At 44.1% G+C, this 17,626-nt stretch overlaps 1 protein-coding gene across 14 annotated transcripts in view; it reads right to left on the reverse strand.

The window, feature by feature from the left end:
* Window positions 1-17,626, reverse strand: part of IQCM (IQ motif containing M) — a 228,279-nt gene that overhangs the window by 193,731 nt on the left and 16,922 nt on the right. For 13 of the 14 annotated variants that reach the window (XM_045017613.1, XM_045017611.1, XM_045017608.1 and 10 more), the window contains 3 exons: window positions 14,094-14,122; window positions 10,896-11,181; window positions 1,825-1,915 (listed from right to left, as the gene is read on the reverse strand). In XM_045017613.1, coding sequence (XP_044873548.1) covers window positions 1,825-1,915; window positions 10,896-11,181; window positions 14,094-14,122 — 406 coding nt within the window. The remainder of the gene's footprint in view (window positions 1-1,824; window positions 1,916-10,895; window positions 11,182-14,093; window positions 14,123-17,626) is intronic. The other variant, XM_045017618.1, reaches the window with a different exon arrangement.

A 17,626-nucleotide genomic window follows, 5' to 3' on the forward strand; every position in this document is an offset into this window, starting at 1 on the left:
ACATTGTGTGAAGAGATTACTGAAAGCAACACAAAATGAGGTCAAACTTGATTATCAAGTTTTGACCAAAAGCGTCCCCACTAGAACTTAAACAAATTCACCAGTATTTTGGGTATGTTGATGAGCTGCCAAGGAATGCCAGAAGTATCTGAAAATCATAGAGTATTCATATTTAGGAAGCAAGAGAAATTATGGCAAAGTTTTCCCCAGGATCTTCCAATTTAGGATACTGATCCATGGTGTGCTGCAGAGCATAAATACCATAATCAATCCCAAAATCTTTGTGTACCTAATAGGATTCTTTTTCAGCCAGGCCTCTATATGTCCTCTATTTGTGCACATACAGCTATGTGGATGCACCTACTTCACAAGCTCTTACGCATGTCCTTTGAATAACCAAATAATTGCACATGTGCAAGTGTTAGCATTTGCACATATTTTTATTAATAAAAAGCATTGAAGGGTTCAAATGCAAGCACTTGCAGGTGTAGTATATAAATGGCACACATAGTTAGAAGGTATTCATGCATTTTCATCTGCAAAATGCTGGCACAAGAATGAGTGTGACCTCAAGAGAAGCTAGAAGTCTGAAAATTTGGGCCTATAAAGCTTTAAGTGAAATAACCCACTTGGTAACAACCATTTTATCTTTTATATTTAACTTCATTTTGGTGTTCTCTTTTTGTTTGTCATGCTGCCTCAAAATTATTATTCTGAACCTCTCTTCTATCTAAATTTAAGTGACTGTGACAAGACTACCTTCTCCATCCTCTAGACCACCACAAACAAGCTAGATGTTTCCAGGTTTTATAGCAGATTTAATGACTGTACAGGCTTTCCAGAGCTTCATTATGTTATATACTGGGTCCCCTTCACCAGTTCATCAGTACAGCCTTGAGCAGCAACATTCAAATGGACATAAACTTCTCCCTTAGCCTACTCTCTGAGGCAGGAGAGGGAAAGTTCTCCTCATTCTGAGATCTTGTCCCTGCCCCTGCCATCCACATCCTTGCACTTCATTATGTCTTTTAACTGCTGATGGGTTGGACTGATTGCTCTCACTAACTCATTAAACCATTCAGTACTCATCTCCCAGTTAAGTCCCCACTAGTGGGGAATAGCTAGTATTTTAGTGACCAGAATGCTGGGTCAGCTCTAGGATCCTAGCATTCAATCAATGGGACTGAAAAAATGAAGCTGTGGAAAGCCTACACAGTCATTAAGATCTATCTTTGACATTTTAAAGAGGAGACTGAGCTATATGCTGTGAACTCAATAAAAATGTTTCCTTATAGTTCTTGTTTCTGGGTGTCAATATAACATTTTGCTGTATAGGTTCTGATCCTGCACCACTGAAGTGAATTGGAGGAGTTTTGCCATTGATTTCAATGGGAGATGAATCAGGACCTTAAAGTGCCTAAACAAACAGTCAAACTCAATCCCCTCTTAAAAGAAGTCTGTAGAATATAACATTGAAAAGAGAGTTTATCCTACATGTGCAGTGAGATCTTAGTCTTAGATATAAACTAACGGTATGTCCTTGTGAAGTATTGATGACTCCATAAATGTAACACTGTTTATCGGCAAACAAAGCCTTTTTTCCCCCTCTAGATTTGTTACAATTTAATTAATTCAAAAGCACTGATAGACCCATTAGTTTCTAAAATTTAAGTAATTTACAGTGAACATACGTTTTAAAAAAGTTATACCCTATCAGAAGACAAGGTCACTTTCATATATAACATTGAGAGGGGATGGGGAATAAATGGCAAAATGGAGTAGTAGATATTCATTGTCTTTCAGCCACTTATAATGAAGTTTTACCTGACAGATGCACAGTTTTTACTTTTCTTACGCTTCATAGCGCTATTCACTGATTCAATCCTGGCCAATAGATCACTTAGGCTAATTGTTTCTATTAAAAACAAAAAAGAAAAACACTTAAAAGTAAGCAGCTGTATATCTGTATATACACATTTAACAAACTAAATGGGACACCTGATGCTTTCCTACAACAAAGGGTTTGTGAAACTATTAATACTTGCACACAGTGCCAACATAGACATTTTCTCATCTGTTGCTCTACAATTAATTTTCACTCAAACACTAAGCAAGTGGACCACACACAATGCATAGCTCTGTTTTATATTTGTGAGCACAACGAAAACCAGACCACTTTTAACTGTAAAAACTGCTTCAGAAAAGGCTCTTGCTAGTAATGTAGGTATGCAGTGCAATATTTCAAAGGTACAACAGGTAGCAAAAATATTTGGCAGATTTCAACAAGGTAGGTAAATGGCAAAGACTACTATTCTCTCCGCTTCTTTACCTCACCCACCCAAAAATAAAGAATTATGGAAGAGAAATATCTATCTTTGTGTCTATTCCCCAAAATTAACATAGACTCACAGACTTTAAGGCCAGAAGGGATCATCTAATCTGACCTCCTGCACATCGCAGGCCACAGAACCTCACCCACCCAGTCCTGTAATAGACCCATAACCTCTGGCTGAATTACTGAAGTCCTCAAATCATCATTTAAAGATTCAAGTTACAGAGAATCCACCATTTACTCTAGTGTTGGCCAGCAAGTGATACATGCCCCATATGCTGCAGAGGAAGGCAAGAAGCCCTCATAGTCTCTGTCAATCTGACCTGGGGAAAAAAAACTTCCCAACCCCAAATATGGTGATCAGTTAGATCCTGAGCATGTTGGTAAGACCCACCACCCGGACAACTGGGAAAGAATTCTCTGTAGTAACTGAGAATCTTCCATATCTAATGTCATTTCTCTAGCCATTGAGGATAGTTGCTACTAACAGTCTCAGATTGCTTACAATGGCATGTGACCTATCTCATCATACCATCCTCACCATAAACTTTATGCTTTTAGTTATACACTACATTCTTTTGGAAACACATGATTTTTATTTATTTGAATACCCATTGTGACAGACCCAGGCCAGTAGGGTACAGGAGTCTGGTAGAGGGCAAATATACTGGTCACTGGATGAGCAGTTTTCTGTTCCCTGAGTGACCAGAGCAGGGGCTGCACTAGAGTAATCAGGAACCTGCTAGAACCAATTAAGGCAGACAGGCTGATTAGAACACCTGCAGCCAATCAAGGCAGGCTAATCAGGGCACCTGGGTTTAAAAAGGAGCTCACTCCAGTCAGGCGAGGGGGAGCCAGAGGAGAGGAAGTGTGTGTGAGGCGCTGGGAGCAAAAGGTGCAAGGAGCTGAGAGTGAGAGGGTGTGCTGCTGGAGGACTAAGGAGTACAAGCATTATCAGACACCAGGAGAAAGGTCCTGTGGTGAGGATAAAGAAGGTGTTTGGAGGAGGCCATGAGGGAGTAGCCCAGGGAGTTGTAGCTGTCCTGCAGCTGTTCCAGGAGGCACTATAGACAGCTGCAATCCACAGGGCCCTGGGCTGGAACCCGGAGTAGAGGGTGGGCCCGGGTTCCCCCCAAACCTCCACACTCCTGATCAGACACAAGAGAAGTTGACCGAGACTGTGAGGAAGATCACTGAGGTGAGCAAATCTGCCAATAAGTGCAGGACCCACCAAGGTAGAGGAGGAACTTTGTCACAACTGGTGTCAGGAGAACCATCGTAGGACTCGTGCCAGGGTCTTCTCTACCCCCAAGTGCCCCCCAAAAAGATGACTATGAGCAAGACTTAATACAGCGTTCTGGTGTTTTTGAGGTACTAGGATCTGCTGTACCTTCTGCCCCTGTACTGGTGCAACCCGGTAAAAGAGATTCTTCTTCATTATGAAATAGGGTCCTGGTCCCTGGGTTTTCCCTTCCACGGGGACCCCATCTATTTCAGTCACCTCCTTTCTAATGTTGTCGTACCTTGGGTCTTTAGCCTGGTCCGGTCCAAAATTTCCTCTCCTGGGGCTAATCTGCCCAAGATCTAGGGGCCCAGTCTCTGTTGCCTCTACTGGTTCAGAAGCGTTAGGGTGGGGGTCAGACTCGGGTGCTTCTTCCTCCTGAGTGGCCTCCTTTTCAGCTGCTCGGGTCCACCTACCTACGAGAGTGACCCTCTGGCTTTGGGTCAGTATTCGGGTTCCCAAGGCCTTAGCTGCCCTCCTTTCCCTTTTCGACTTTCTACCCAGTCTGGGAATGGAAAATAAATCTGGGGATATTTCAGAGAAGACTGGGGGTTGACAGTCTACTGTGGATGCCTAACTTCAGGGTTCCCCTCTTTCTCCAATCCTCCTACTGGGAGTAAGTCTCCAAACCCTGGGAAGTCCCTCCCTATGAGCACCGGGTATGGGAGTTTAGGGACTACACCTGCTGCTACCTCAGTAGTGTTCCCCTGAATCTCAATTTTTACTGGGATGGTGGGGTAATAACCAACTGTCCCATGGACACGTTATCCCCGTACGCTTAGCCCGTAGCAGCTGACTACACTTCACGAGCTTCCCCGAGATCAGCGTGATAGCACTCCCCGAATCAACCAGTGCCGTGGTCTCAAACCTATTTAGCTTTACTGGTCTGGTGTACATATGTGGGGTTAGTGAGACCACCACAAGGTGGATTAGGGAGCATGGGTCTGCCCAGTTCCCCAGGTTACACTGCATCGGCTCCTCCGCATTGGGACACTGTGCAGCTATATGTCCCCACTCCCCGCAGGCATAACATCTAAATGGGGCCCTAGGCATTCCCCAGTCTCTTGGTTTGGGCAGTCTAACATTACGATCCTCTTCTCCCTCAGTGCTCCGACTCCTTGTGGCTTCTGGTGGGCCTTCAGCCCCTCTCTTTTTCCACCTGTGATCTCCTGGTTGCCCAGTCACCTGAGCTCTAGGGCTTGGTGCTGCTAGTTTAACCCAGGGTGCCTCTTCCTTAACTGGTTGGGTCAGCTCCCTCGCTGTCCTTGCCTCTCAACCAGTGCAACAACCTCCTCATAGGTGGAGGGTTCATTCTGGCTTACCCAGGCACGAAGGTCTGGTGGAAGTCCCCTCATGTATCGGTCGATGACCAGAACCTCTAGTATCTCTTCCGGACTCCGGGACTCCGTTCGCAACCACTTTTGTGCAAGATGGATGAGGTCATACAATTGGGACCGCGGGGTTTTGTATTCCTGGTACCTCCACTCGTGATACCGCTGGGCCTGCACTGCGGTCGTTACCCCAGATCTGGCCAGGATCTCTGCTTTCAGCTGGGGGTAGTCTGCTGCAGCCTCTTCAGGCAGATCATAGTAGGCTTTCTGGGCCTCCCCACACAGGAATGGGGCAAGGATGCCAGACCACTGAACTCGAGGCCAGGCCTCCCGTAGGGCTGTCCTCTCAAAGGCCAGAAGGTATGCCTCTACATCATCCTCCCGTGTCATTTTCTGCAGCCAATGGCTGGCCCGTATGACCTGCGTCCCATCATGGCCACGGTTCAGCTCTGTAAGGGTCTTTACCTGGTTTACCAGTTCCCGCAACATAGCTCGGTCTTGAGAAGCCTGGTCCATCAGCAGGTGATTAGTCTCTTGCTGCAGCCGCATTGCCTCCTGTTGGGCCGCCATAGCTTGTATCAATACCCACACTAAGTCATCCATCGTGGTGAAAAAAAAACCCTCTTTTTTTTTAAATCACCCTCCTTCTTCTGCCGCGCTGTGCACACCAAATCCCACTTCTAACACCAGTTGTGACAAAGTTCCTCCTCTACCTTGGTGGGTCCTGCACTTATTGGCAGATTTGCTCACCTCAGTGATCTTCCTCACAGTCTCGGTCAACTTCTCTTGTGTCTGATCAGGAGTGTGGAGGTTTGGGGGGAACCCGGGCCCGCCCTCTACTCCGGGTTCCAGCCCAGGGCCCTGTGGATTGCAGCTGTCTATAGTGCCTCCTGGAACAGCTGCAGGACAGCTACAACTCCCTGAGCTACTTCCCCATGGCCTCCTCCAAACACCTTCTTTATCCTCACCACAGGACCTTCCTCCTGGTGTCTGATAATGCTTGTACTCCTTAGTCCTCCAGCAGCACACCCTCTCACTCTCAGCTCCTTGCACCTTTTGCTCCCAGCGCCTCACACACACTTCCTCTCCTCTGGCTCCCCCTCGCCTGACTGGAGTGAGCTCCTTTTTAAACCCAGGTGCCCTGATTAGCCTGCCTTAATTGGCTGCAGATGTTCTAATCAGCCTGTCTGCCTTAATTGGTTCTAGCAGGTTCCTGATTACTCTAGTGCAGCCCCTGCTCTGGTCACTCAGGGAACAGAAAACTACTCATCCAGTGACCAGTATATTTGCCCTCTACCAGACTCCTGTACCCTACTGGCCTGGGTCTGTCACACCATGTAAACATTATGGACCAAGGCAAAACTGTTAAGACTTGGTAGCCTGGTTTTTATCTTTTCTGCTCTCATTGATGCTAATTCAGCACCTCTGGAAATCACCTGATTTGAGTGCCTACAGAGAGAGAGAGAGAGACACACACACACACACACACATGTTTTGAAAGATAAATAAAACATAGAAACAAAGTTTAAAATAGGTTCTATAATTAAATATTATATATAATTCCATATATATAAAATGGAATCTTAAAAGTGCAAGAGTTCTAACCCACTAGTAGAAAAATACAGGAAGATTTAGCAAACTCATATTAATCTTATGAGCTATGCTTTTCTGATCTCAGTGGATGCAACCTGATCAGCATTTCAGATGAAGGCCCAAAACATTCTGGCAGTTCGCCCCAGGGAAAATCAGTGCCCAAATCCAAATATGGCAACAACAACAACAAAAAATAGAAGAAAAACATAATCCTGGGAATATAAGCAAGACTCATGATAGTTGTGCAATAAGGGGGAAATCTTTTGCCCAATACATAGTTTGTACCAAGCTATGGAGTAGCCTCCATAGTACCTGCTCACAGCCAGCCTTCTACTCCCCCTCACCCACACGAGCACAAAGACAAAGAAAAGCAATGGGATGCGTGTAGCTTCAGATATCCTGGGCTGTCGCTGCCTATGAATGCCTTCTCTGAACTAACTTGTAGAGATCCCTTGTACAGTTTATGTTGCCTTCACATGCCCAGCAGAACCCCTACAAGAGGGACCCTGGCACCTCAGAGAGGATGGCCAACTACTGATCTTCCCTTCTGTGGAAGTATGGGTTATATTAGCTCCTTATGCCTCTTTATAACAACCTAGTCTGGCCTGATTCGTTCTGAGGATAGTCAGGCCAGTGGAGGATGAGGTGTAGAGTGGTTACACATCAGCAGATCTGTGGTCTGAATCCCTAGAACTGCTTCAAGAGTCAGGAGTCTCATACGTGAGCTCCCTCTCCTCTGACAGAACCAGTTTCTCCTCCCTTAGTTTTCACTCAACTGCTAGAACAGGGCCTCATCCTCCCTGATTGAACTAACCTCGTTATCTCTAGCTTGCTTCTTGCTTGCATATATAAACCTGCCCCTGGAAATTTCCACTACTTGCATCCGAAGAAGTGGGTATTCACCCACGAAAGCTCATGCTGCAAAACGTCAGTTAGTCTATAAGGTGCCACAGGATTCTTTGCTGCTTTGACAAATCCAAGTTAGCTATTCCTTATAACCCTATTATTCTCTAGATTCTTACAAGTTGATTGATTAATAATTTGTTCCCGTATCTTTCCAGTAATCAAAGTTAGTCTGACTGGTCTATAATTGCCCACATCCTCTTTGTTCCCCTTTTTAAAGATAGGTATTATGTTTGCTCTTCTCCAGTCCTCTGGGTCCTCACCCACCCTCTGAACTCAATCTACACCAGTGGTACCCAAACTTTTCCAGTTGCACCCCACTCTGACCATTAACGGAATCTGTCTGCATCCCCTCCCCATTAATGCACAGCCAAGCCTTCCTCAGCAGTGGAGCTTAGGCTGAAGGTGGAGCAGGGGGCAGAACTGGGGATGGGGGCAGAGCTTGGCTGGTGGCAGAGCAGGGACGGGGATGGAGTGGGGCTTGAAGTGTGGTGCTCAATCTCTCCCCCCATAGGGGCTGGCCCGAGCTCCACTGCATGCTCCCCCAAATGTTCTCCATGACCCCCTTAGGGGGCACAGCCCACCACTTGGGAACCACTGATATGCACACTGTAGTTAGACCAAACTTTATCCCTCTCTTCCTAGGTTATGAGTGTACTGGTAACATAAGGAACAACAGCAAAAATGTAAACTTCAGCCTAAACTTTTTTCTTAATTTTGGTTGTTCCTAGAGTTTCCCTGCAGAGACCTTTCTGTCCTAGACCCTAGTTCCATTTGTCCAGTGAGACAGTCCCGTTTTCCTTATATCCAGGATGGAGTTAATGAGGCAGACATGCCCGAATAAGCCAGCAGGAATCAGTCAGCTTCTCTTTTCAGGATTCCAACTTGTGCTAATGCAATGAGTCAATGTAAGAATTCTGCTCCCCTGTTACAAAGAGTAATATGTAGTGAGTGAGTGAATATATTTGTTTCAGTGTACTGAACCTATTCATATTAATTGTGGTTTGAGTTTTTGGATGCTTATATAGATATTTATGCAGGAGCCGTCTGATTCAGAGTATTTGAAATAAGGTTCCATCTGGCATATCTAGGTGAATTCTTTCATGGCTGAGAAACAAGTAAATTTCCTCTCAGTAAATAATTGTGTGTGTAAAAATGGGCCTTTGTAGCCTCAGAATTTCCAGTTAGACCTTTTCTACAGAGTACACTATCAAAATTAATAGGAGATCATCATTGCATCTCTCTTAGATCTTTCTCTGGCATTATGGGACTTGGGCCACCTGTTCAGAGAAAAAAATAAAAGTTCAATAGGGTAAAAAATTATAGGAAGTTGGATTTGGTTTATAGCATATAACCTGTGGTGGTTTTGTTCCTTTTATGTCTGAACCAATGCTTGATCCAAACCACAAGAGCAAAGCCTCATGGCATTTTCCCAGATATACAAACAACAAAATTCTATCAACACGAAATAGCACTGACTTCACTTCCCCAGTAAAGGAAAAAAATTAAGCTTCCAGATTCCTTCTCTGAGAGGTAAAATGTCCTCCCCATAATGGGGTATGTTATACCTCAAGTGGCACTAGTAGCAGTTGTAATTTACCGGGCAAGGATGTGCACAGTGGTTAGGTTTGGCACTATTTCTGTGGATGCTCATCATTATAGTGTCTGTATCTTTTTGAAGTAGTGGCTTTTTGGACTGCAACAGAACTTCACACACAACACTATAACATTCAAATACCCCATCTAAGAATCTGCCAAGCTCCAGGCTAGATGATAAAGTGATAGGCAGAGGATATAATTTCTCTTCTGAGATGCAAGGTCGGAGGTCTTTGGAAGGAAGAAATGTGGTTTCTGAGATTACAGTGAGAACATCAGGGGATGAAATATGATGAGCTCAGGCCAAGGCTATGCAGGCAACATCAGTTCCATCTAGCTTCTACTTCTTGATTACATGAGGGAGCAGAGAAGTCAGCATGAAGGCACACATGAGGTTCTGTTTAGGGCTGGTCAAAAAAAATCCACAGAAATTTTTTTTGATGGAAAATTGGGTTTTTGACAAGACAAATTTCCTGAAGGTGTCTCCTTTCTGTGGAAAATCTCAACTTTTCATCAAAAAAACAAAAACCCGAAAACCAAAAGAGTTTGTCATCTAAAACTGAAGACACGTTTGAAACAAACAATATTTCTCACTATTTGGTAACCCTTACTATTTGTCAGGGGCGGCTCCATGTATTTTGCTGCCCCAAGCACAGCAGTCAGGTGGCTTTCGGCAGCATGCCTGCGGGAGATCCGCTGGTAATGCGGATTCGGTGGCATGCCTGTGGGAGATCCACCAGTCCCACGCCTTCAGCGTACCCGCCATCAAATTGCTGCCAAAACCGCGGGACCAGCGGACCTCCCGCAAGCATGGCAGGCTGCCCCGTGCGGCTTGCCGCCCCAGGCATGTGCTTGCTGTGCTGGTGCCTGGAGCTGCACGTGCTATTCATAAACCCAGTTGTGAAACCCTTGCTCACACTGAGTCGTACACTGACTCCATGAGCAATCCCCTTGCAATTAATAAGCCAGATCTACCATGAGACCTCCATAGAGTTATGCCCATTTATGCCCGCTGAGAATCAGGCCACTATGAGAGAGGAAGGCAGAATTGAGCCCAAAGTAAGGAGTTACTTTTTCTACCTTTTAAAAAATTATATATAAATGAATGTGAGACTGGGGGAAAATTGGACAGAGGAGCCTGCCAAAGACTCCAGCCAGCAGGAACAGAAAGTGAGGGGGTAAAATGGGGCCCATACAACTCCCTTCTACTCCCAGCACCCTCTGGACCCAGAATTGTGCAAAGTAGACACCACACACACACACTCTGGGGGCACAATGATCCAGGAGGGATCTCTCACCACATGGACTTGGTGGAAAATCAGAGATAGCCAGAGATGCCAGGCAGAAGGAACAGAAGCAGCCAAAGCAAGGATCTCTTTACTGTCAAACAATCCAGTCAAAACTATAGAAAGTTCTGATTTTCTCTGCCCTGTGTTGACTGGCTGTTTTCTCCATCCCTTCCCCATACCTTCCCTCGCAGTCTCTTTACTTCAGTTATACTGAACACCTAACCCTCACCTGTCCTGTCACTTCCCTTTTCTTTCCAACTGATCCCATTCTAAACCAACCCCCGCAAACACACATTAAAAATATTGTGGAACATACATGTTTGCTGACATCACATTGTTCAATCTGCTTGTGCGTTATGCCTCTTCTCCCACCCTGTCTGGTCTGTCAATTTAGACAATTTTTCTCATTTCCTAGTACTTCTCTGTGGCAATGATAAACTCATTGGGGGAAGGGACTGTCTTTGTCTTCTGTTTCTACAGTGCCTAACACAATTAGGTCCTGGTCTGTGACTGGGGCCCTACGCACTATGGTCATACAAATAACAATAAATTAAAAACATCTTTCTCACCTTCTTCTTTCAGGATACATTGTGGAGATGGTTGGACTAATATCTTAGATTTCTCAGGATATGTTTTGAAGCACTTGGATGTGAAACTGTTTACAGAGCTTAGTCTTTCAGGTGGCTGTTTTAATCCTTCTTCTAAAAAAGGGATTCTGAGAAAATTCTTTTTAAGATTTGTTGTATGAATAGGAATAGAGTTATAAGTAGTGGCATTTTCTTCTAAAATAGGAAGGGCACTAGCAGAAGTCCTTGTTGGTTCCCATGAGGAAGACGGTACAGGTCTATCATATTCCTGTTGACAAAATAAATACATTATTAAACTGTCCGCAACTAAAATCTGTCAACTGTTGTTTCTGCTGAGCTGAACCTAACTGCAGACCATGCTTCTACTATATTTTAAAAAATAAGAATCTGGGGATACTGAGAGATAATTGCATGGCTATGAATGTAACACAGTTATATCAGAAGTTCCAGAAACTCTCGAGGATGTTATTCTTTTTATAAGATGAAACTTCTGGAATCTCCCAACTTTTGAGTACCTGACTACACAATGTTAATGCCCATTTAAGATAAGCAAATTCCATGCAATAAACTGTTTGTTTTTAAAAAATAAGAGGTGGGGGAACCATAGATGAGCAAGGTCTTCATGGCTTCAAAACTCTGCTGGCTTACAAAAACTTGCAAATAGGTTGTGCAAATCCCATAAAATTAAACTATTTGGCCAGATATCACCAGATCCTTGCCAGTCTTGACCAAGGTCTCAGTCAGAGCTTAGAATTTCATATTTAATAGCCAGACACTTACTACCAGTAAACTATTCTACACTTGCCTATTTTATGCTAATACTTTCCCAGTTAAGCAAAGTCATTTCCATTTACCATCATTAGACTCATTCAGTTCCCTCAGGACATCCTAATAATATAGCTTTCTCAACATGCTGTGAACCAGTCTAGCATATTATTTTATAAAAATATTTTAAACGTATATGTTATTACTATGTACTATTTTATAGAATCCATGAGTCTGTTAGGTGGCTCACATCTAGCCTAGGAAAGACAGGTCCATTACCCAAAGAACTGTAAGAACTGATTCTTGCAATTGGATCTGTATTAGTATAGCTTGTGATGCCCATGCAGATCTGTACAGGGGCCATAAATTAAGAAAAGTTACAGACAAACTCCTCACTAAGTAATAAAATAATAAAATATTTTTAAAAATTGATTTGACCCCATATTTAATTCACATTTTATTGAACCTTGACCCTATGCTAAGCATCCAGCATTTGGCTGTATCCTTAAAACACCTTTACACATTGGGCCAAGTTTATCTCCTAGGTTGCTCAACTCAGTATCAGATTTGCACAGCTGTCTATTGCACTGTTTCTCAAATTGGGGTCGCCGCTTATGTAGGGAAAGCCCCTGGTGGGCCGGACCAGTTTGTTTACCTGCCCCGTCTGCAGGTCCGGCCGATTGCAGCTCCCACTGGCTGCAGTTCACCGCTGCAGGCCAATGGGGTCTGCTGGAAGCGGCGACCAGTACGTCCCTCAGCCCGCGCTGCTTCCCGCAGCTCCCATTGGCCTGGAGCAGTGAACCGTAGCCAGTGGGAGCCGCGATGGGCCGGACCTGCGGACGGGGCAGGTAAACAAACCTGCCCAGCCCGCCAGGGGCTTTCCCTACGCAAGCGGCGACCCCAGTTTGAGAAACACTGGTCTATTGGCTGCTCTACAACTCAGAACAGCTGGAGAACAAAGCACTCCAACCACTTCCACAACTCACCCATTCCTGCACTCCTATCCTGGCACACCACTACCTCAACAACAGTGTAGGGCTACACCAGCTCTAAACTACTCCAGCACTGAGGGCATTCCCCAAGAGTCTGTTACAGACCTTTAGCCCTGCAAGAGCAGAGCAGTGTAAAGGGGCTGCAGGGTAACCAGAATCTAACCCATGGAATAAATACAGCATCATGGAACTGCAGCAGCCTTTAAGGAGGAAGGCAGCAGCCAACCAGCACAGATGAAAGTGCACAACAATAGTGGGAAGAAACATTTTGTAAAATGACACTAGGACATGTCTATCATGTTCTCTTTAGTGTTCACACAACTACCAGAGCGCCGGAGTTTGATTCTGTTCTGAAAATAATCTACACAGCAAACATTATGGTACTCACTATATCTATCTTGAGGAAGAAAACTTGAGCCAAGCCTGACTAGAGTTGAACCCATGGCTAATAACATTAAACTCATCTTTAGACAATAATCCATCCCTGTTCGCAAAGCTCTCTAACTCCAGTGTTACTACCTCACTCTCATTTTCTTTAAAATCAAATTCTCTCTGCAAAAACACTCATATCAAACAATGCTGGACTCCAATGCCCTCTCTACACTCTGTCCTGTGAATCCCACTGTGGGTTTTGTATAGGCCAGTAGACCTATGTACAGGAGTGTTTGTAATGCTCCCACAGTGCTTTATGCTCCTCCAAGCTGCAAAAAGCAGATGATGAGCTGTAGCTCTTCAAATAACTGTACAAAAACTCTGGATTAATATACACAGGATTCCCCTCCACCTCCATTCTCCAGCCTGGAAAGGTAGATAAATATTAATATTTATCAAAAGTTAGGGGACAGATCATAATCTGGTATAAACTAACAAAACTGCATGAAAGTCAATGGAGCTACAACAACTGACACCAACTGAGGGTCTCTCTCAAAATGCTTATCCAAGCTCTCTGTATTTATGGTGGGTGCTCTGGGGCTGGAGCACCCATAGAAAAAAAATAGTGGATGCTCAGCGCCCATCGGCAGCCCTGTGGATCAGTTCCTTCCCCTCCCTCCTAGTACCTCTCACCCGGTGAGCCCCACCAATCAACTCCTTCCCTTCCCTCCCAGTGCCTCCCACCTGCCGTGATCAGCTGTTGAGTGGTGTGCAGGAGGCACTGGGGGTATGGGAAGGAGCAGGGGGGGCAGAACAGAGTGGGAAGAGGTGGGACAGGGGCAGGAAGAGGCTGGACAGGGGTGGGGGCTTCGGGGAAGGGATGGACTGGGGGCAGGGTGTGGGGCAAAGCAGGGGTTGGGCCTGGGGCTCCTGCCGGCTCATCCTTATGGGATCTTTCAGTGACACATCCCGTCCTTTATCCCCTCTATTAATTCCCAAATGAAAACACTATCCCCAAATTTTTATATTACAGACAACTGATAATACTTACCCCACAAGAGCTTATTGGCCTGTCGCTACCTATTTGGAATAAAAATTGGGAAAATTAGTTTTAAAATTGTAATTTAGATACAGCAATAAACCATTGTTCAGTGCAATTAGCTAAAAAAGGTTTGATATGGTACTTGTTATGCAGTTTCTAGGATCCCACAGTGAAAAAGTAAAATTTTAAATACACATGACAGTAACAGGAATTTTTGTTCATTAGAAACTAAGAAAAATTTACAGTGTATTATTTGTATCCTGTAATACCCACAATGTGCTAGGCACTATCCAAACATATATACAGACACAGTCTCCACCTCAAAGAGCTTCCAGTCTAAGAAAAGCAGCATACAGGCAGAGGGAGGGATAAAAATACGTGATGAAAATATATACATTTTTCCCCAGTAATAAATATCAACTATCCCCAACTGCCTTCTTTCTAGATCTTATTAATTGATTAATTTATTGTAAGCAGCATGGTAAAAGATCTTCAGGAGGGATCTGAAAGACGGCCTAGTTGTTCTATACAGATTAGTTCTGGGAGGGTATGTCATACAACTTGATACACAAGGGGATGGCATGGAGAAATGGTTAAGCCAGCTGTGGGAAAGCAAAAAAAATATTCTGGATCAAATCTTGTGTCACTGGTGGAGCAAAGGGTGTGAGGATGATCCAATAGAGGACAAAAATAGATAAGGCAAAGGTAGGGCTGTGAAAGGTCTTGAAGGCATTGACATGAAGCAGCTTAATTATGTAGAAGAGTGAAAGATAGTAAAAGGAATCAATGAGAAAAACAACAAAGGTGATCTTATCAGCTGCATTTTATACGGACTGGAGGGACACAATGTGGATGTCAGGGAAGATAGAGAGGAGGTGGTTAGAGTAATGAAGATGAGAGATAAGAACCTAGATAGCAAACAAGTCATGGCCAAGGGAGATAGGGCACAACTATAGAAATAGATATCTGAGTCGTCATAAAATCACAGAAATGTAGGGCTGGAAGGGACCTTGAGAGGTCTTCTAGTCCATCCTCCAGCATTGAGGCAGGATCAAGTATACCTAGACAATCCCTGACAGGTCTTTGTCCAACCTGTTCTGAGAAACCTCCAATGACAGGGATTCCATAATCTTCCTTGGAAGCCCATTCCAGTATTTAACTATCCTTATAGTTAGAATTTTTTTTCCTAATGTCTAACCCATATCTCCCTTGCTGCAGATTAAGCCCATTACTTCTTGTCCTACCATCAATGGACATGGAGAACAATTGATCACCATCTTTTTTATAAAAGCCCTTAACATATTTCAATACTTACCAGGTCCCTCCTCAGTCTTCTTTTCTCAAGATTAAACATACCCAGTTGTTTTAGCCTTTCCTCAGATGTCAGATTTTCTAAACCTTTTATCATTTTTGTTCCTCTCCTCTGGACTCTCTCGAATTTCTCCACATTTCTTGGTGTGTGGCACCCAGAACTAGACAATACTCTAGCTCTGGCCTCACCAGTGCTGAGTGGAACAGAACACTTACCTCCCATGTTTTACATACGACACTCCTGTTAACACACTGCGGAATGATATTAGCCTTTTTTGCCACTGCTTTACATTGTTGAATCATTCAAAGTGTGATCCAGTATAACCCCCCTAGTATTATCGCCCAGCCAATTATTCCCTATTTTGAAGTTATGTAGCTGATTTTTCCTTCCTAAATAGAACACTTCACACTTCTCTTTACTGAATTTCATCTTGTTGAATTCATACCAATTTTCCAATTTGTCAAGGTCCTTTGGAATTCTAATCCTGTCCTCCAAAGTGCCTATAACCCTGCAGGACCCTTCTAGATATACCCTCCCACTTTGACAATGAACCATGGATAACTACGCTTTGAATGTGGTTTTTCAACCAGCAATAGTAATTTAATCTAGACCATATTTCATATGGGACTGTGTCAAAAGCTTTACTAAAATCAAGATCATATCTACGGTTTCGCCCCCATCTCTTAAGGCTAGTAACTCTGTAAAAGAAGGAAAATAGGTTGGTTTGGCATGATTGTTTCTTGACAAATCCATGCTGGATATTCCTTAAAACCCTATAATCCTCTAGATGTTTACAAACTGGATTATTTAATAACTTGTTCCAGTATCTTTTCAGGTATCAAAGTTAGACTAGCCTATAATTTCTGGGTACTCATTGTTCCCCTTTTTAAAAGAGGAACAATGTGTACTGTGTTTGCCCTTCTCCAATCCTCTGGGATCTCATCCTTCCTCCATGAGTTCTCATAGATAATCGCTAATGCTTCTGAGATTACTTTAACTAGTTCCCTTTTGTACCTTAAGATGAATTTCATCAGGTCCTGCCAACTTGAGCACATCCAATTTATGCAAATATTCTTAACCTGTTTTTTCCCTATTCTGGCTTGTATTCCTTTCCCCTTGTTAATTTAATTGGTCAGAATTCACCTTTTAAAAAAAAAAGAAAAATAAAAAAAACCCTTGAAGATTGAAACAAAATAGTTCTGGGTGTCATCTGTTATTAGCTCTCCTACCTTGATAAGTAGTCACTTTCCTTTATCCTTCTCTTGTTCCTAACATATTTAAATAGCTTCTTTTTACTGTCTTTTTATGTCCCTTGCTAATTGTAACTAATTTTGTGCTTTAGCTATTCTGATTTTGTCTCTACATGCTCGTGCTATTCTTTTCTTTATTTGTCTTTAGCAATTTGTCCATGTTTCCACTTTTTGTAAGATTCCTTTTTAATATTCAGGTCATTAAAGAGTGTCTGCTGCAGCCATAATGGCCTTTTACTATTCTTTCTATCTTTCCTTTGCATTGGGATAGTTTGCTTTGTGCCTTTAATATTGTCTCTTGAGAAACTGCCAGCTCTTCTAAACAAATTTCTCCTTTGATTTTCTTCCCATGAGTCTCTTCCGAACAGTTCTCTGAGTTTGTTAAAGTTTAAAAAGCAAAGTCCATTTTCCTTCTTCTCTTGCTGTCACTCCTTTTTTTCCTTAGAATCATGAAATCTATCATTTCATCATCACTTTCTTCCAAGTTGTCTTCCACCTTCACAGTCACAACCAAGTCCTCCGTTAGTCAGAATCAAGACCAAACTGGCTGCCCCCAGGTTACTTCCTTATCTTCTGAAACAAGACCTTATCCCCAACACATTCTAAGAACTTACTGCATATTTTGCCATACTACTTTTCCAACAGATATCTCGGTAAACTCCTCCATCACTACCAGGTCTCAGGGCCGCCCAGAGGGGGGGGCAAAGGGGGCAATTTGCCCCGGGCCCTGGGCTCCGCAGGGGCCCCCAAGAGAACAGCGGAGGCTCCCGCCTCCGCCCCTCTCCTGGAGCCTCAGCGCATCAAGCGCCGAGTCTCCGCCGGGGCCCCTGAGCCCCGCCCCGCTCCGAGCCGCGTGGTCAGGGGGCGGGGCTGGGAGCTCCAATGGGGCCTGAGCTCCCTCCGCTCGGCGTGGAGCTCCCAGCTCCGCCCCCTCCCCACGCGGCTCTGAGCGGGACGGAGCTCAGGCCCCGCCGGCCACA

Source organism: Mauremys mutica, chromosome 5 (genome assembly GCF_020497125.1).
Source record: "Mauremys mutica isolate MM-2020 ecotype Southern chromosome 5, ASM2049712v1, whole genome shotgun sequence".
NCBI lineage: Eukaryota > Metazoa > Chordata > Testudines > Geoemydidae > Mauremys > Mauremys mutica.